The sequence below is a fragment of the Miniopterus schreibersii genome (assembly GCF_964146895.1).
Source record: "Miniopterus schreibersii genome assembly, chromosome: 14".
In the NCBI taxonomy this organism is placed as follows: domain Eukaryota; kingdom Metazoa; phylum Chordata; class Mammalia; order Chiroptera; family Miniopteridae; genus Miniopterus; species Miniopterus schreibersii.
The window spans coordinates 26,443,263-26,464,114 of NC_138114.1; the positions used below are offsets into that span (position 1 = coordinate 26,443,263).

General features: G+C 39.0%; 1 protein-coding gene across 5 annotated transcripts in view; it reads left to right on the forward strand.

The window, feature by feature from the left end:
• The window catches only part of SLC16A9 (solute carrier family 16 member 9), a 51,461-nt gene extending 32,395 nt beyond the window's left edge, over positions 1-19,066 (forward strand). For all 5 annotated transcript variants that reach the window (XM_081158680.1, XM_081158678.1, XM_081158677.1 and 2 more), the window contains 4 exons: positions 2,126-2,269; positions 11,471-11,566; positions 16,512-17,429; positions 17,805-19,066. In XM_081158680.1, coding sequence (XP_081014806.1) covers positions 2,126-2,269; positions 11,471-11,566; positions 16,512-17,429; positions 17,805-17,983 — 1,337 coding nt within the window. In that variant the 3' untranslated portion in view covers positions 17,984-19,066. The remainder of the gene's footprint in view (positions 1-2,125; positions 2,270-11,470; positions 11,567-16,511; positions 17,430-17,804) is intronic.
• Positions 19,067-20,852: the final 1,786 nt, after the last annotated feature.

Here is a 20,852-nt window from a genome sequence, read left to right on the forward strand (position 1 = left end):
ATTTCAGTTTATGACCAGAGAGGAATGTGAGAGAGTCACAGGTATTGAGAACTATGTGCTATCTCAGTGCTCATAACCTGGTCTTAAATTAAATATACACTTAGGCGATTCTCTGGTACAGTAGTTCCCCCTTACCCATGGTGGATATGTTGCAAACTCCCACTGGATGCCTGAAACCATGGACAGTATTGAACCCTATAGATACCATGTTTTTTTCTATACATCCATACCTATGATAAGGTTTAATTTCTAAATTAAGCACAGTAAAATGTAACAATAACTAATAAAATAGAGCAATTATAACAATATTCTGTATTAAAAGTTATATGAATGGCTTTGGGGCCATTAAGAAAATGAGGGCTACTTGAATACAAGTACTGCGATACTGAGACAGTCGGCCTGATAACCAAGAGGCTAAGTGACTAATAGACGGATAGCGTATATACAGCGTGGATGCACTGGACAAAGGGTGATTCAGCTCCAGGCGGGAAAAAGCGGGATGGCAAGAGATGTGATTATGTTGCTCAGAATGGCATGCAATTTAAAACTTATGAATTAAATTTGTAAACTCTGAATTGTTATTTCTGGAATTTTCCATTTAATGTTTGCAGACTGCGGTTGACTTAGGGTAACTGAAACTATGGAAAGGGAATCCATGGATAAGGGTGACTACTGTAATTGGTGAGAATGCCAGGCTTGGGGATTCTGGCTCTACCACTTACTAACGATGAACCTATGGGTAGATTGCATCATCATTTCCCCATTTGACATTTTTTCATTAAAGTAAAAGATATATATAGAAAAGTGTATATGTCATGAGAGTATAGCCCAGCGAAAATTTATAGACTGAACACACCCATGAAATGAGCACATTTACATCCCTCCATGTAGATGAGACTATTGGGTTGAATAACCCTTAATATCCTTTTATTTCTAATATGCTAAGCTCTGTACTTGTAGGTACTTTCCAGGTACAGTGCTAATGGGACAGAATTTCACTAGCACTTAAATGCTGTTATATGAGAAGTTGCCCACCTATATATAGAACAGGACCAGGTAATGGCCACTTTTACCTGTCAGTCAACAGTGTGCTTCTTTCCCTACATTCCAGGTTACACGAGGAATGTGGGACAGCGGGACAGACAGGCCTATACCTGGACGGGTAGGGTGCTTTTCCATTTGGCCCCACCTGCCAGAATATTCTCTAGGGAGAGAATAACTACTTCACCCCCACTTCTTCCCTCTACAGCAGGGGTGGGGAACCTTTTTTCTGCCAAGGGCCATTTGGATATTTATAACATCATTCAAGGGCCATACAAAATTATCAACTTAAAAATTAGCTCCTAGATATACTGAATTTCGAGTCCTTCCTGCGGTTGCCTTGGCAGGGCCAGACCAAGCGATGTGGCACGCGGACTGCAGTTCCCCACTCCTGCTCTACAGGGTCACTGTTGTTTGTATTCAGTCAATCAGCACCTCTGTTTTCATCACCAGTTATATGACAGGCCTTGTGCTGGAGAGGAGCTCTGGGTGAGAAAGGTGCATGGGACATGCAGGAGACAAAAGTCCTTAGAATACGAAGGCTAAGACCATGGGCTCGGGGGTCAGATTAACGGTGTTTTTACCCCGTTAATCGCATCGATGGCTGGAGAATGAGCACTGATGGGGCACTTGCTTGTGCTGGGCCTTGTGATCAGCTTTACATCTGTGCTCTAATTTGTCCTCACGGTAACATTAGGAGGGGGCTGTTATTATTAATCCAGTTTTCAGATGAAAAAACTGAGGCACAAAGACATCAAATAAGTTGTCTGAGATCAAAGAACCAGCTAGTAGTAGAGCTCAAATTTGAAGAAAGTCTGACTCCAGAACACCCCCTTCTTAACTATGTGACCTTACCATCCTCACACTTTAATTTCAGTATCAAAAAATGAGGACAACAATAGCATGTACCTCCCAGGGTTGCAATAAGATGAAAACGAAACGAGGTTGCCTGTATGAAGCACATAGTGTCCAGCACGTCGTAAATACACAGATGTTCGTTATTATTTTAGTGTTGATGGGATGGATAATATGATTGTGAAAGGTGATTATTGTGGAATAAGTGAAAGTTTCATTTATTTTTTAGGTCCTATCTGCAGCCTCTGTGTCTCATCTTTTGGAGCAAGACCCGTGACGATCTTCAGTGGCTTCATGGTGGCCGGAGGCCTAATGTTGAGTGGCTTTGCCCCTAATATCTACTTTCTGTTTTTTTCCTATGGCATTGTTGTAGGTAAGAAACCTGGTTACTGTAACTTTTCTAAGCTTCAAGAATTAATCATTGTTTTACCAATGTTAGCTTCATTATTTAGCTAATCTAAGAAGTGAAAATGTTTAGTAATAATTTTCTTTCAATGGCTTCACCAAAAATTGGTGCTTTAGTAAAATGTCTACCAGTGAATCAAAATATCGGAAAGGATGAATGTGTTTTAACGTTGCACGTTATGTTTTCTCTCAAGGTGCAGGAAGGTTTTTCACTCAGCACTTGTCTCTAAAGCACACAAAAGGAAAAGAGAGCGGGGAGTGGGGGAGTAGGAGACTTGAATGTGACTGACACCTGTCACTTCTCACTGACTTAGGAAGTGGTCCCTTTCATATCGGTCGGTTAAGCTGGGCCGTGTTGAGTTTTATGTGTTCTAAACATCCTGCTTTTTGACACCATCTGTCACCAGGACCCCGATCACAGCAGAAGTAAAGAGTAGATTGTAAAGCACATAATTTTTTTTTTTTTAAGATAATGCATGATTGAAGAAAACTGCGTGGTGGGGATGATTGACGCTGATCTTGGTTACAGAAGGGAAGTAGAGGGCTTGGGCTTGAGAGCGTATTTGGGGGTGGGGGGCTGCTTTTGTGATGCACTATACTAATTGCATTCAAGGTTAAATGTCACCAGACTCAGTATTTGTAGGAGCTGCCGGTAGGGAATTTGAAAAAGACTCCAGCTTTCAAAGTTTTTCCTTAGTGTCTGAAAGAGCCTAATTTGCTGACTACCAATATTCCTCTTTGACTTGAGGCTATTTCCCCAATAATAAATAATAGGGAACATAGCAGCTAGTATTCACTGAGTACTTACCGTGTGCCAGGGTCTGCGCTAAGTGCTTTACCTGATCTCATTTAAACTTCACGAGAACCTGTTCTACAGAGAGGGAAGGTGAAGCTCGGGAAGTGAAATGACCAACCAGAGCAACATAGTGAGGACACTTACCCCAGTAAAGGATTACCTAAATACCGCCGTGTTTCTCTTTGAGTACAGAGTCAGGGTATAATTATCTCTTGTCGTAGTGTTTGTTGCAATGTCCTCTCCTTCAGTTAATAGATTCTGGGTCAGAAAACAGGCTCAGGTCTGGAGAATGTGTATGACTGATTTGGCGATAGGTTTTGAATTGTCGATAGGAAATTGTCAGCTCATGGAGAGACCAATGGACTTCGGGTCAGGAGATACAGGTTCTGTGAGCTTGAGCAAGCACCTTTTTTCCCCCATAAGTGATTGCCCCCTCATCTGAGAAGGCAGGCGTAGCAACCTACCACCTATAGGTCTTGTGGGGACCACATGAAGCCAAGCAAAATATAGATAAGCATACAATAAAGAAAAGATTTGAGTTGGATTTCAATTAATAAAAAATATATATCACTCATTCTGGTAATTACTGGGGCCCTGTGAGCTACTTACTCCTTGCTAGCACATACTTAACAGTCATTCCATGGTTGACTTCTTTGTGGTTTTATTTCATCAGTCGCCTCACAATATAGGGCTCATAGAATATTTGTGAGATAAATAAATGAGATAATAATGAATGATGACACTTCCATTCTGTCACCATTTGAAGTAGAGCATCCAACTGAAAAGGAAGTGACAGGAAATTATTACACAGTCTAAACGCATTTTCCTTTCTGTATTATGAGCTCCTTAGCAAAACACAGGAAAGATTCAGTCTAATGATAACATTCATTGAACAGAATGTTCAATGTTCAATGTGCAGAATCATATTCTAAGCATTTTCATTTGTCAGGAATGAATTAAATGGGCTCTTAAGACAGAATGTCACAGGGAAGGAGGAAGCACTAACAGGCAGGCTCTGGGGTCAGACCATGTGGAGTTAACCTTGTTAGATCCACTTGCCAGCTGTGTGTCTTCAGACAAGTTGTTTATCTTGTTTTCTCATTTTAAAAGTGAATAATAGCATCCAGCCTATAGGGTTTTGCAGATGGATGCGGTAATGCAACACATATTAGCTAGACTAATCATTATTATTAGTTTTGTGACCTTGGAAAATTATTTAATCTCTCTGGCTTCTATTTTTATCTTTTATGAAATGAGACTATTATAAGTTCAGAGATATTGTGACTATTCATGAGATAATGTATATAGAAAAGCACACAGAAGTACTTAATACATATTTGTTCCCTTCTCCTTGGATTTCTTTCTGACCTCTTCATTCAAGACCACAGCAGCAGTTTTTTCCCTACTAAAGAAGCTCTATTGAATCACAAATATTTATCTAACAGATTAAAGAATATAACAAAATAAATTGAAGTTACATATTGTGTTTAATTATGATATAAAAGATCAAAAGAATACTGAAGTGTGTTAATTGACATAATTCTGTTTTATCATTTAATCGAGATTTTAAAAAATAACATCTTGAATGTATGATGTTATCTTGTTCTGTTTTTGTAGCTAAAATAAGTGGCAGTTTGCCAGTCTGTCAAGTGACTGTAAACCATGCCGCCAAACCTGGTAATTCAGGCTCTTATTTTCTCAGTAACTTTTCTCCATCAGAAAAAGAAAGTGTGGTGGGAAACTGGAGGTGGGGTGGGAAGGGGGGGGGGGTGCAGGAAATGTGCCCTTAATGAATTGCTCAAGCTTCTCCCCAATAATTTCTCTTTGCTTTCCTGAAAAATAGAACTCCAAATCAATTTCTCGCCTTCTCTTTCTTCAAAACATTGTTATTTAGCCACCTGATTACTGTTTTCTTAATATTCCCTTCTTGATTTTTGGAAAAATTTTACTTTCTTTTCCGTCATTTTCTTGGTAACATCTGCATAGGCCATTGAGCTTGGGGAGGGGAAAAACCACATTCATAGAAAATCTGATTCTCCTGCTCTAGTTCTAGCAATTGAGATAAAGGTTATCTCCTATATATTCGCTTTAGCAATTAGAGTTTTATACGCCCTTTCTGATTTTTAACGGTTATATCATTAAAGATAGTCTTTTGTCTCTCATGGATGTTCAATTATAATAAGGAACTATGATTTTCTAATTAGTCTCAAGTTATATCCACATAATGCCATAATACTCAGGTAAAAGTGAAAAAATGTATCAATATAATAGCTGTTTTTCAGTACTTTATTATGTTCCAGGTACAGATACTAAATCTTTTACATTTTTTTACATCTCTTAACCCTTTTAATTATCTTGTGAGATTGTTTTAAAGATAAGAAAACTAAAAATTAGTTTAAGTAAACTCTCAAATTCCCAAAGTCACACAGCCAATAAGTAATAGAGTTGGGATTTGAACCTATGCCTGTGCTCTTAACCAATCAATGTCATGTTTGGGTTACTCAGGCTAAGTATATACAATTTAGAGCCATGCCAATAAAAAATAAATAAAAAACAAAAAACTAGCCAGTTACTTGGACTTTAAACTTCCCAAGCAGGTGTTTTAGGTTAGAAACATAACAGTACCTACATTTAGCTACTCTAACCAACATTTAGCTACCCTTTATTTGGATGCTCTAACCTTATTTATCTTTCGCAGCATCCTCACAGGAGGACTTTTTTCCATTGATTTTTAGAGAGACTGGAAGGGAGGGAGAGAGAGAGAAAGAAACATCCACCAGTTGCCTCCAGCACACACCCTGACTGGGGCCAGGGTATTTTTTCTTTTAAGAACCATGCGTATTACCTGTTTCCAAGGATAGGTATTTCTGGAATGCTATTCGCAATTGCCAATCCTAACCTCTGAATAGGAATATAAGACATACTGGCTCAGGTATTTAAAGAATTTGTTCAAATGCGTGTTTCAGAATGTACAGAACAGGAATTCTCCCAAATGACCAAGAGACAGGTCCCCACACTGCAGGGACCAACCGTTCGGGTTTGCCCAGGACTGAGGACTTTTCCTGGATGGGAGGCCTCTAGTGGTCAAACGAGGGAAAGTCCTGGGCAAATCTGAGTGAGTTGGTTCCCCTCCCCCACACATAGTCTGGAGTCTGCAGCTCCGCTCAGCACTCCTTAACACTGCCTTATTAGAATGCACTGTTACTGAAATGTTTCATTTTCATGAAAGCAATACTGCAGGGAGAAGTTTTTATGTTATAAATGCAAGGGCCCCATAGATGTCTGTTCAGTTCCACAGAAAAAATATGTATATAATGACAGGATATTAAAAAATAATTCATAGACATTTTTCAAAATATGTACACAATTTCAAATGTTTTATTGCTGTCCCCTAGAACTAAATCAAAATTTCATTTGCATGATTATTTATTCATATGCTAGTTCTTAGAAGTGCTTGCTTTATGTATTCTGATTAAAACACATTTTATAGCCCTGGCCAGTATGGCTCAGTTGGTTGGGCATTGTCTTGTGCACCAGAAGGTCACTAATTCGATTCCTGGTCATGGCCCATGCCTGGGTTGCGGCCCAATCCCCAGCCAATGGATGTTTCTCTCTCTTCCTCTCTCTCTCAAATCAATAAAAACATTTTTTAAAAGATGCAGTTTACAATATTATGGTACTTTATTTCAATTTTAAAAATATGTATATTTTATTTATATACCCATATAAATACTATATATGTATATATACATACATAAAATGATTGTTCTGTATATTCTGCTTATATATTTTGAACACTTGTCATGCACATCTTTCCATTCAATAAATTGACTTCTACAACATCACCTTTCATGGCAACTTCAATAGACATTTTTTAAAACATTTGCTCCATACCAGGCTCAGACCTGGAACCAGGATGCTCCGATGAGTAAGACACAGCCTGCCCTCAGGTAACTCTGTCTAGTTAGGTAAATAGGCTTTTAAGTTTGTAACTTGTAGCGCAGTAAAAAAATGCAGTAATAAACTGAAACCAAGATTCAGGGCTGGTGTGCTATGTATGTGTGGGGTGGAGAGGAGCTGAAAGGGGCTTCATGCGAGAATTTTACGCTTGAGCTTAGTCTTTGAAGGACTCAGGTTGCAAGGGGATTGAGAGTGATGGGAAGAGAACATTGCAGGAGTTCAGCTGCTCAGAGGCATGAAGTAGAATGCGGCCTTCTCATGGACGTCTGGTTAAGGAATGCACAAGTCACACGGGCCTTGCAAATACGTCAAAGCATGGTTGCAGAGAGGGGTTTTGCATGCACGCTATTGTAGGAGTGTGATGTGATGAGAACTGTGCTGCAGCAGTTTAGAAGATAGAATGGTGGGAAGAAAGGACCAGAGGCTGAAACAGACACTGAAAAGCTATAGTTCAGATGAGAAAAGATGAGAAGGTGAACTGAGGCAGTGGCAATGCAGAAATGCGGGGGGGTGGGGGTGATGGTTTTGGCAGTGGGTGTCATAAGCAGCTTGATGTCTGGGTTGGGGTGAGGAGATGAGGGAACATAGGGCCTCTGAAGTTGTGGTCTCACCCTGCGGTGCGAGAAATGGAACATAAGGTGTGAAAAGGAAATGTTAGACGATTAAGTATATTTAGTTTTTACCTATTTAAGTAAAGGAAACAATGAAAGTTTACTAATGTTTAGGCTTTGAATTGTTAGCAGTACAGATATTTAGCTTTAAAACTATTATGCTTATACTGGAGGTTGATGCTCAGAATTTGTTTTCACTGGTAGGAGTCTAATAAATAATTGGAGACCGGGGAATGTTTTAAGGCAGTGTTTTCCAAATTTTTTAGTCTTGGGTCCCTTTATACTCTTTTATTTAGGACCCCAAGGTGCTTTTGAATATGTAGATTACATTTATTGATATATATCCTGTTAAGATTTACGGTCTTAAAAGCTGAGAAATTTAAAAATATTTGTTTAGTAATTTATTTAAAGATAATAACAAACCTAATTCATGTTAACATATTTATTATGAAAAATAGTTATTTTTCATAGCAAAACAAAAGTAAGTGAGAAGAGCAACATTGTTTTACAGTTTTGCAAATATCTTTAATGTTTGGCTTCATGGAAGACACCTGCATTCTTCCCTCTGCTCTGTACTCAATCTGTTGCAATGTTTTTCTGACTGAAGTATATGAAGAAAATCTGGTCTCACACAAAGATGTAGTTGGAAAATGAAGGAGATTTTCATAGCTTTTTCAGGTAATTGTAGATATTCTTTGTCACTCAGTAAGTGACAGTTTTCTGAAGCTTAATTGCAATTTGGAACCTGATACCATATCAATAGACTTTTGTGCTCTGTTATATTAAATGAACTTGTTTATTCTGTACTTTGAATAGATCTACATTCAAACCTGATTTTGTAACATCATGAATTGATATTGAAAAACACTGGTTTGCTAAATTATGCAAGAATTTTAAAATGATGGCACATTTCATTATACAACATCTAAAAATATCATTTTTGTTAGTATCACCAGTAGGCTCATCAGAAAGTCTTTATGTATTGGGAAGACGTCAAATTAATGGTGATGGATACAAATTTCCAAAGTTCTTATTTTTTCTGGAGAGCTCTAATTTTTATCATTGGTAACAATGACTGTCAGTTATTTCCTTTGTTAATTTGTTTTCAAGGAAACATCTGCCAAATACCCAAGTCTGAGTAACCATCATTTGTCTTTCAGATATTCCTTCAAGTACAAACAGGGTTATATAAAAAAAAAAAAAAAAGTGGCTTTTCTTTGCAACAATTGTAATTCAGATGAAGCATTTTTTTAAATGTTGTTTGTTTTTACTGTGAGGGTGTGGTGGTGAAGCACACAAGGTGTAAAATTTGGAACCAATACCAGGATTTGTGCTAAGGCTCTCCCTGTTTTACTCACCATCTCTTTTGCACATTCAGCAGAAATGTGAACACAATAAATAAAAGGAAACGGAGAACATCTTAGCATTACTGTGAAAACAGTTTGACTTTACAGGCTCCAAAAAGATCTGAGGGACTCTTGAGACCTCTCTTTAATAACTACTGATTTAAGGTCATCCTGATACAGATGTGGGGAGGCCTCATGCCACCTGCTGCTTTTTAAAAAGGTTAGAGAAAAGACATTTTGAATTTATGTTACATTAAAAAAAAAGAGAGAGAATCTTATCTGAAATCCATGGCCTTAAAATAATTTTTCAAAACTTCTTTCTTTTTCGTTTAAAATTAAAAGTTTAAAAGCTGCTGTTTCAACTTTTCTACACTGGCATTTAGTAATTGGGCCTTTCTTTTTAATGTGTCTCTAAATATCTAACATTTGTAAGAGCCCTGACAACCAAATCACAGGAAAGTAATTTCATTCCTCCTCCAAAAGCTTTCTGAAGTATAGTCTTAATACAGGGTGACCTTTTTTTTGACTTCACAAAACTGATTGTTCAGAAACAAGTCTTAAAGTGTCCCATGTATAGTAATGCAATCGTATAAATCAACCCAACTCCTGTTTCAGTTGTTAGTATTTCTTCCCTAACTCATACAAAAGGGTGCTTTAGTTTAAAAAGGTTTACTTAAGTGTAATTCTTTTAATCTATCTCATTTCTTTAAGAGGACTTTTTATGCAATCAAAGGTAATCACCTGAGTCCTGGGTTATTTTAAGAGCGAATTTCCTAGAATGTTTATGTTACACATTTGTTAAATCCACATATGCTTTCTAATTACAGGTAGCAATTCAAAGTAATGAAGATGATCTTAATAACTCACCTAATGGGCCATGGTTAAAAATCGGTTTTTAGACTGTAACTTATGTGTTGTCTATAGAGTGATTCTCAAAAACAGATGATGTCACAGAAGAAAAGCAAAAAGTTATGGGTTACAGGCCAGAGGAAAATTTTATGAAAAACAAACTGGGGATATCAGGTACTTCATAGGGATGGAAAGATTAAGCGAACAAACAACAACCTTGGAGAAGATCCGGAAATAAAAGTTGAACCTTGTGTCTCAAGAAAGGGAAGTTCAAATTTACAGAGAAGTAGAGAACAGCATGGCAAACAACTCTGTGCTCACCACTTAAAGTGAACAGTCAGTAATACTTTATTTTATCTGTTTCATCTTTTTTTGTGAAGATGCCTTCAACTAAATTAAAGACATCATGACATTTTATGTCTAAGGAAGGTAGTGCCACTGTAAGAACGTCCAAACTGATAGAAGTGTTTATTTGAGCCAAACTGAGGACATGCCTAGAAGTAAGATCTCAATAGACTGAGGACATGCTCCTGAGAATGGCAGTTTTGCAGTTCTTTTTATGCATTTGGAATCAAAGGAAGGAACAGAAGGACGATTACATGACATCCATTGGTGGTAGATTAAGGAGGTAGGAGAAAGCAAGTTGGGGAAATCTCCAAGATTGGATAAAAAAAATGGAGAAATAAATGCTCCTTTTACATTAGTGGGCACAGAATAGTTAACACGTAACAGTGACAGTAAATAGAGATGGTATTCAGGCAACAAGATCATGGGCTCCCTTGAGGGTGGTTACAAAAAGAGGGGCCTGGAAAAGAGGATTGCTCTGGCATTTCAAAGATGTGTTTACCTAGGTGCATGAGAACAACAGCAAGGCTCACACAAAGGTAAACGTTTTACTGAGAAAATTATAGGCCTGGGGCTTGACTACTACCATGACCTGCCCAAATAGAAATTTATGATCAGATCACCTTGTGAGGTGACTTTCGTCACTGAGCTTGTCAGATTTATTACATAGCTCCTTTTTTTTGTTTCTAGTAGTTTGCAGCTCTAAAAGATAAAAACTTACAAGTATACATTTTACTGTGATGTGTTAATCTGAGGACAACAGAGGGTCTTTGTTTTGCAAATTGAGGTGTGCAAGCTGTGAGTTCTAGTAAACTAGGTTGGGGTGGTGAAAGGAAATTTATAAAATGGTTTAGAGGACACAGAGGAGAAAAACACGATGCTAAGGACAGGAACTTAGAAGAGAGACAGAGGTATCGAAAGGGCACATTTAATTAAATTTTGCTCTTTGGTGTGTGGTTTAACCATTTTCTCTCCTTCCCATAATGTCTTAATTTAAATTTTCACTAATCATTTATGCTTTATAAATTGGATTATTTTTTCCAACTTGACCCTGACCTTTTGGATGTGTGCAGAGTGACAACTGAGTCCACGTAAATGTGTCCATGGGAGCTGCACAACTAACATTGAAGGGATCTAGGAACTCATACTCTGAAAAGTTTTAGCCAGTCAGTAACAGAACGGAATTATTCCTCTTTTTTTTTTTTCTTTTTGCATTGAAGTAATATATGTAATTAATTTATGCAATGTCTTCTTATGTTTAGGTCTCGGATGTGGTTTATTATACACTGCAACAGTAACCATTACGTGCCAGTATTTTGACAGCCGCCGAGGCCTTGCACTTGGCCTGATTTCAACAGGTACATTTTCAAAATAAGTACAGCATTGTCACTATTCAGCCTTCTAATCAAAGTGAAAAGTTATCAAACACAGATTTGTTTAACCAGCCACTCCCCAACTACCACTCAGGTAGCACACAGTATTTTTACTCTGTGCTAAAAGGAAATTTTATTTTCCACTGGAAATATGGAGTAGCTTTCAGAAAAGCCTAAGATACACATATGAAAAACTGGGGCATTAGATGTTCAATATGCTGATGTAAGAAACATCCAGAGAATTATTGTAAGAGGTTATTTGAGCCAAGCTGATGACATATGCAGGGAAGCTCTTTTTTGTTGCTGTTGCAGCTTCTTTAATGCATTTAAATTAAGGTGGTAATGTAAGAAAGACTACACGGAGGTCGGGGGGGGGGGGGGGGGGGGGGGGAAGCAGGGCGGGGATTGGATCACCGGAGAGTGAATCAAGATTACGTGTTCTCTGGAGGGTGGTAATTTCAAAGGTGTGCTAATCTCGGCACATCAGAATGACGCTCTAACCAGCTGAGCTACCGGGCCAGGGTGAAGGTGTGTTCATCTAGAGAGAGGCACAGCAACAATGGCCAGGGCATGCTTAAGGCAAAAATAAACCTTTTACTAAAAAGTTATCTGCCTGGGGAATGACTACCCACCACGACCTGCCCAGTTAGGAATTTATGATCAGATCATCCTGCGAGGTTACTTTCCATAGAGCCCTTTTTTTCACCCACAAATATAATATAGGAAGGAAAGCTTATGGGCCTAGTAAATTGGGGGTCACATGCTGGTGAGAACCTTGCTGCCGAGAGCACATACATAAAGCACCTTATCCCTGAGAATGATAGAAGAAATGGAAGGGAAATGAAGACCCCTGAGGCCACTGTCAGAAAGACTGATGCTGATAGCTCTTGACCTCCATTTATTGTGAAACTTACAATTTCCACAAAAAAAAGTGGAAAGGGGCTGATTTATGAAGACATCTCACTGACCTATGTGCACCTCCAAAGACAGGCTGTTTAGTTTTGCTGTTCATTTAATAGCCAAGAGATGATCACTGCGGGATAAGAAATGTAAATATAAAAGTTTCTGGACTCTCTCTGATATTTTAAAGTGGTGTTTTACTTTTCAGATGGATGTTTTTCTAAGCTGTTTAGGGAATCTATCAAAATTTCTGGAGCCAATATTTTATGAGTTTGCTTAGGAGATAAAGCTGCCAAGTTTACTAAATGTTGTATGTTTACATATGCTACTTGCTAATGGTGGGTGTTCCTGGGAAGCCAGGCTTTCAGATAAGCCAAATAACTTTAGTAGTATATCTGACAACAGATCCAAATTAATGTTGTGTTCCTGAGGCCAACCCAGCGGCAACAAAGTGATTCCAGATTGAATTATTGTATCTAGCTGGATATTTATTTATCCAAGGTGGTTTAAAGAAGCATTGCCAGGTGAGAAATGTAAATCACGGTCTTGGAGGAGATAGGGCATGGCCCAGGTAGAAATGGGAGAAATAAAAAGACAGAAAATCCAGAGCAGTTGGAATGCAGTTTCAAGAACCTGACAGGATTTCCCACCAAGTGTGGGAAGGGGTGTGAGAGTAGGCCTGGCAGACGAAAGGATAATAGATCTTACCTATACTATGTATTTTTTTGGTAGAGATACTATACTGGCAGCAAGCACAGACCCTGGAGCCAGACCTGGTTTTGAATCCTATCTGTGTTACATGCACTAGCTGCCTGGGGATGGGCAAGTCAGTTAACTGTTTTGTTAACTGTTAAGCCTCAGTTTTCTGAACTATAAAATGGGAATAAAATAGTCCTTATTACATCGGGTTGTTGGGAATATTAAAAGAGTTGTTGTGTAAGGCACATGGCAAGGGTTCTAAAAGTATGAGTCATTATAATTATGACCTAGATTTCCCTGAATGTCCAGATTTATTTTTGCTGAAGATGTTGAAAATTATATGCTGAGAGAGCCGCTCTTGCTTTTCACTCAGTCTAGAGAGGAGGGCATAAGGACTTGGGCCATGGCACACTGAGTCAGAAGCAGAGCTACAACGGACAGTTAAGATTGGGCAGAATTAAGGAGTTTTCCATTTCAACTCGCAGGGAGCTAGGTGAGAAGCATGAATCCACTGTATTAGTCTGTTCGGTTGGCTATAACAAAGTACCATAGAGTAGGTGGCTTATAAACAATAGAAATGTATTTCTTACAGTTCTGGAGGCTGGGAACCCTAAGAACAAGGCACCAGGTAATTTGGTATCTGGTGAGGGCCCATTTTCTGGTTCATGGAACCTGTCATTTCACTGTGTCCTCACATAGCAGAAGGGGAGAGGGAGCTCTCCGGGGTCTCTTTTATAAGCCTACTAATTCCATTCCTGAGTGCTCTGCCGTCACGACCTCATCACCTCCCTAAGGACACACCTTCTAATACCATGACCTTGGGGGCCAGGTGTCAGGATATGAATTTGGGGGACACAAATATTCATTCAACTTCAGTGAAAGAGATGACAAGCAAAATATAACTCACAGTAGAATTTCTTTAAAGTTGAAAAGAAACCAGTAGTGAAAATACTTGAAATATTGTGACCTAGTTGAAAGCGAGGAACATGGGCATGAAGCGGAGGTTTGGGGACTCTGTCTTGCTCTGTGGTGAACAGGGGTTGGTAAACTGATGCCTCTGGGCCAAGTCTGGACTACTGCCTGTATTTGGACAGCTCACAAGCGAAGAATGATTTTTATATTTTTGTATAGTTTTTAAAAATCAAAAGAAGACTATTTTATGGCATGGGAAAATTATGTGAAATTCAAATTTCAGGGCTCATACAGTTGTGTTGGACACAACCATGCTCATTCCTTTACAGACCTTCGCTGGCCCCATTCGTGCTTCAGGGGCAGAGTTGAGCATTTGCGACAGAGGTTGTATGCCCCTCTATGGCTTAAATATGTACTCTCTGGCCCTTTAGAGAAAAAGAGTATTGACCCGTGGTATGAATAGTTAATCAAAACATGGGTGTCTCTCTTACTATTTCAGGTTCCCTGATCATCAATTAATATTTTCCCTCTTTGTGATAATATATAATTTAGGCATGCATGGAAGCATTCATCTGTTATTTCACTTTACCCTTTACATTGATGATTTTTAAATGAGGGTTTTCTTTTTGAAAATTAAAAATTATAGTTTTCAGTTTACACGATTCCACAAGAAAGCTCTGAATTGCTCTTTATTGGCCTGAAAGAATTCCTGAGTCTTTCTAAGCTTTGGCTGCATTCTTACGGGATGCAGGCTGAGGAAACTAGCGTCTAATGTGTGACTGGACTGTGCTGCGCTGTCGGACTTAGCACATCATAGGTGTTCAGCAAATTTTGGTTGAACTGATTTAATGTCTTCCTTTTAGTTCATGATGAGAGCTAAACTTGGCTGGTGAGCAATGGAGAGGTTGCTTATTTTCCTCAACGTAAGGTCAAAATACAGAATTTGCAAAACGCCAAGAGGATTTCTAAGTATCTAATGGTTTGTTAGAATCTGTACAAAGAAATGGTGTTGGGCGAAAATGTGAATTAACAGTGAGTGGCGGTTAATGCCGTACAGAAGTGCATGAAATAGTGCTATTTTCTATTCTTTCGGTTTGTTTTCTGAAGTACTTTTAACTTTTGAAGTATGTGCCTCTTTTAAAAAGATACGGAAAGGATTAAATTTTTCTATTTACTATTTTTCAATAGTCAGCAAAGAAGATACTATCTTACTAGCCACAAAACAATATTATTTTAGCTGCTATTACATTAATGTGAGCTATTAACATTTTCCTGCAAATAATTTTGGGGGCAGGGGGAGATTAAAAAGTTAACTTTAAAAATGTTAGAAAGGGACAACAGTGTCCCAAAGAAAGTTTTCTTACAAGTCTAAGACAGAGTCAATTGGTCATTCATAAGAATTTTTGTAAGATGGGTTTTTGCCGCAAGCATGGCATCCTGTTGGGGTTGTGAAGTAATTTAATATAGATCATTTTAAAAGTATGATCCACTTATTTATCTATTTTTTAACACATCTATTTATTTCTCCATTGCTTTTTTACATGACATTTTTCAATAATATTTACATTTTAAAATAGTCAATTTTTAAAAAATTGAAATCAGAATCATTTAAGAACACTGCAAATTAATGGGCTGATGTACCACGGCCATTCCAGTGTGTTTAGTGTGATCTATGCTAAAACAACAACCACAAACAACCTGGAGAATTTATAGTGTTGTAAGGATGTGCAACAGGCACACTTTGTAATTCTAATACCCTATCAAATTCCAGTTTACTCCTTTCATAGTTTAGTAACGTGAATCATTTATTCTGGTGACTCAGCAACGGATTTGAACTATCACACCATTACAAATATCCCATAAAAATTAAAATATATTCTTCATCTCAAAAAATAAAACATAAATATTTGCTTTTTCAAAGGGAATAAATATATAGCATGGAGCTACATATTTTTGCACATAATAAGTGCAAAAAAAGTGATTGCGTAAGGTATTTATTAAGAATATGGGCTCCAGGAGTCAGGTGATTGCATGTGACTCCTACTTATGCCATTTACAGCTTTGAGACCGGTGGCAAATTTCTCAACCTTTCTAGCCCTAGGCCACTTCACGTGTCAATCCCCAATAATAACAGGGCCTACGCAATACGATCATTATCAAGATCAAACAAGATCGTGCAATGTAAAGTGCTTAACACTGTCGGAACTACAAATGCTCATCCTTAAAATAAATATTCTATCAGTATTTCTATTACTGTTGTTGCTACCATTACCTTTAATATTCTTGCTGCGATTTTCATGCGATGGCACACGTGTGCGCCAGTGTGGAAAAGAAATTGAATTGTGATACTGGTGGTATTTGTCCTGAGAGCCCCGTGTGATAAGAGATGAAGACTGAACAGTTCCCATTTCCTTTCCAGGTTCAAGTGTTGGACTTTTTATATACGCTGCTCTGCAGAGGCTGCTGATCGAGTACTATGGGCTGGACGGGTGCCTGCTGATCGTGGGCGCCTTAGCCTTAAATATACTGGCCTGTGGCAGTCTAATGAGACCCCTCCAGGCCTCTGATGGCCCTTTGCCTGAAAAAGCAGCTCTGGAAAATGTACCACATAGATACTCCATTTACAATGAAAAAGAAAAGAGCCTGGAAGAAAACATAAACATTCTGGAAAAGAGCTACGGCAGCGAGGAGACCTACAAGAGCGCGTCAGCCAGCGGGGACTGGAAACGGGAGAGCCTGCCTCACAAAGCCCCAGCGCCCGCGGCGCACGCCAAGGAGGCCGAAACGTACAAAAAGAAAGTTGCAGAACAGACATATTTTTGCAAACAGCTTGCCAAGAGGAAGTGGCAGTTATATAGAAACTACTGTGGAGAAACTGCGGCTCTGTTCAGAAACAAAGTCTTCTCCGCACTCTTCATCGCTATCTTCCTTTTTGACGTCGGAGGGTTTCCACCTTCGTTGCTCATGGAAGACGTGGCGAGAAGCTCGAGTGTGAAAGAGGAAGAGTTCGTGATGCCTCTGATTTCCATTATCGGCATTATGACCGCAGTTGGTAAACTCCTCCTGGGGATACTGGCTGACTTCAAGTGGATTAACACCTTGTACCTTTACATCGCTACCTTGATTCTCATGGGCCTGGCCTTGTGTGCAATTCCGTTTGCCAAAAGTTACATCATGTTGGCGATCCTTTCTGGGATCCTAGGGTTTCTCACCGGTAATTGGTCCATTTTCCCTTATGTGACCACGAAGACTGTGGGAATTGAAAAATTAGCCCATGCCTATGGGATACTAATGTTCTTTGCTGGACTTGGAAATAGCATTGGACCGCCAATTGTTGGTAAGACGTTTATCTTAAAGTCACCCATTTTACTGTTCTTCTTTGTGAGTTCTCCAGACATAGAGACTCAGATTGTAGCACAGATGTGCGTAAAATAAATCTGCATGGAAAGTGTCATGATCATGATTTATTCAGAATCGCTTTGCTATAGTTGAAAAGCCAAGATTCTCGCTCAGGGACTTGTGTTTATTCTTTATTTGGGAGGAACCCAAAATGCCTGTTTGTTCTTGTCCAAATTTTTGAGAAATTATCCCAGTAGGCCACTTCGAGAATAGATGAAAAATACGAGCTGTGCCTAAAACTGATGAAATTAGAGTATGGGCTTCAGAGGCATACTCTATATCAAACTCACTCTTTTTCTCCCTCTCTTTCCAGGTTGGTTTTATGACTGGACCCAGACCTATGACATCGCGTTTTTTTTCAGTGGCATCTGCGTCCTGCTGGGAGGTTTTATCCTGCTGCTGGCATCCCTGCCCCCCTGGGAAACGTGCAACAAGCAGCTCCCCAAGCCAGCTCCAGCAACCTTTCTGTACAAAGTCGCCTCTAACGTTTAGAGCAGTATCGGAAGGCAGTACAAGACTGTTTTTTCATAGCGAAATTTCACTGCGGCTGACTCTGAATGAACTTTTTTTAAAAGACATATCCTAGTCTCTATGTAGCATCTATCTCCCATATTTCCCCCCCCCTCTTTTTTCTTTTTCCAAGAAGTGGGACTATTCTGTTTTGCTGTTATTCATGAGTTCTTGACATCGTAAGAATTTTGACTGTCTTCAGAGGACTCTCTGTGTGTCAAGAAATAATTTCTCTGCAGACGCCGTTAGTTCCATTGCAAGACACCCAGAGGCGACTCTTCTGTTTTACAACCGCAGGCGGCGCGATGAGACCCCTGTGACGGCCGCTGGGGACTGAACACTCTCTTCTCTAGGTTAGACTAGCTAGTGAATAGAAGACTCTGAGCTAGTCAAGAACTGAAAGTGGTTACTAAAACAGCATTAAGAGCTGCAGTGGAGCAAACTGATGCTTTTCTTTTTTTAAAAGACATTTTAAATCACAGTCACCAGTTTTCATTATTCTGTTTTACTTACCTTGATGAAGCACCGCATGTTTGGTGCCCATCAAGCATGAGGTGTTTGCTGAGATGCAGGCAATCTCCAAACGGAGGAGTCATCCCTCTCGCCTTTCTTTGATGGTTGGCCGCTATAACCTCGCTCACTTTTGTCTGTTGGCATCCGTTCAGCCGATGTTTCCCAGGAAGTGCTGATTTTACCTATTTCCAAATTGGAAATGCATATTTTAACCATTCCGTTCTGGCAAATGGGAAACATCCATTTGTTTCGGGCACAGTGGGGACAAATTGCAAGTCCTTGCATATCTTCTTGATTTACTTGCTACTATCAGATTTTACCACTATCACATTTTAATTCAAGGGCAGAATTTAAAAATGTATGTGTGTGTGTGTGTGTGTGTGTGTGTGTGTGTGTGTGATGCTCTGAGTCTGTGTGGAACATGGGAAGGGGAAAAAGCAATAAGAAGTTGATACCCCGATTCAACTTCATTCATTATTAAGAAAAATGTTCTGGAAGAAAATAAATGTTTAATAAATTGACATTTTTCTAAATAAATGTTTTTAAAACTTTTGTATGCATCAGAATCCTCTGTGGGTCCTTTTAAAAAAAATACCACTCTGAAAAAAAAAACCACTCTGAGAGACTTTAATTCTGTAGTCTAGGCTGTGGGCCAAGGATATATATATATATATATATATATATATACACATATATATATATATACATACATATATATACACATACATATATATACACACACACATATATACATATATATACACACACACACACACACACATATATATGTGTGTGTGTGTGTATGTCTTTATTGATTTCAGAGAGAGGAAGGGAGAGAGATAGAAACATCAATGATGAGAGAGTCATAGATCGGCTGCCTCCTTCATGCCCCCCTCTGGGATCAAGCCCAAAACCCGGGCATGGGCCCTGACTGGGAAGTGAACTGGATTATGAGTCAATGCTCAACTGCTGAGCAAGGATCTATATTTTTGACAGACTCTTCAAGGGATTCTGATAACATAGCCTGGGTTGAGAATGACTGTTATAAAACTGGCAACACAGAAACATTTATTCTCTTAACTAAAACAAACAAACAAGAAACCATTGAGGTGATGGGTTTTTCTAAATAGCCAAGTATGGTTCTTTAAATAGGAGGCACTCTTCCTATTGTGCCAAAATTGTTTTTTCATTTCTTTTGAAGTATGTGAGATTATTTCATACTTCTATGCTGCCTTTCTCCTAAGGCACCTGAAGCACTTTATAACCATGAACCCCCACAACACCTCACCGAGGTGGCTAAACAGTGCTTTTCTATGCAATAAACCTGGAGTACGGGGCGTTTCGTGTCTGAGTTAATCCTACTCAATAAGGAAAGAATGGGGCTCCAAAGTGCCTTGGACTTCTGCTCCATACTCGGACTTCTGGAAAGTTTTCTGAACCTCATTTTTTAGTCACTGTCGAGGTTGGTAGAGAAAATGAGTGACATTAAAAAAAAAATTAAATGAAATGTTTTTGTGTTGAAATTTCTTTTTTGCCAATATCGTATTCAGGAAATCCAAGAACCTGATAAGGTTTAACTTTTATGACATCCCCACATTCATCAATGTTGATAATTGTCCAAATGCATCTCTTCTGTCTACTGATGTCATCCAGTGTGTGCATTACCCATTGTCTAGGGAATGGATTTAAAGATACAATAAAGTATTTTTGTTTGTTTTGCATCACTTTGGTTGCTTTCTCTCTTCTTAGCCAGCCCCTCCCCACGTCCAAACCACCTACAGGAACACCTCACTTGAATGTAAAAACATAAATTAATCTGCCACCTACTTCACTCTCCAGAATTTGATGATTTGACATCAGTATATGCAAAAGTCAATTTGCTACATTATTTTGACCATTGCCTTCCAAAAAGGTAATAGTCCAACAGAATCCTTTTAAGTAAAAGTGGACAGATTCCTCCTCAAGATTCTTGGTACACCCTCTTGGGGCATGCCCACTCAAATCTTTTTGGGTGAATTTTCTTTCTCCTAAACTCTAAGGCTCCTCACGAGACTTGCAACCAAGGGACCAATGGACAGCAACAACTGGTTCTGGGCTAACCCCCTGAACCTGTCTCCAAGGCCCCCTTTTCTCTGACTTTCCAGTGAGCCAACAGCAGCCCCGCCTTGGCTCACTTCTTTCCCACGTTTCTAGAGAGCCAAAGCAGCCCCACCTAGGTGCTCTCCTGTGGCTTCTTCTATCCTAGATAGGAGCTCGTCCTTGTTTCACCATCCCCTCTTTAATAAACGTACTCTCAAAATTAAAAAAAAATTCTTAATGATGATCTTTTCAGTCATTA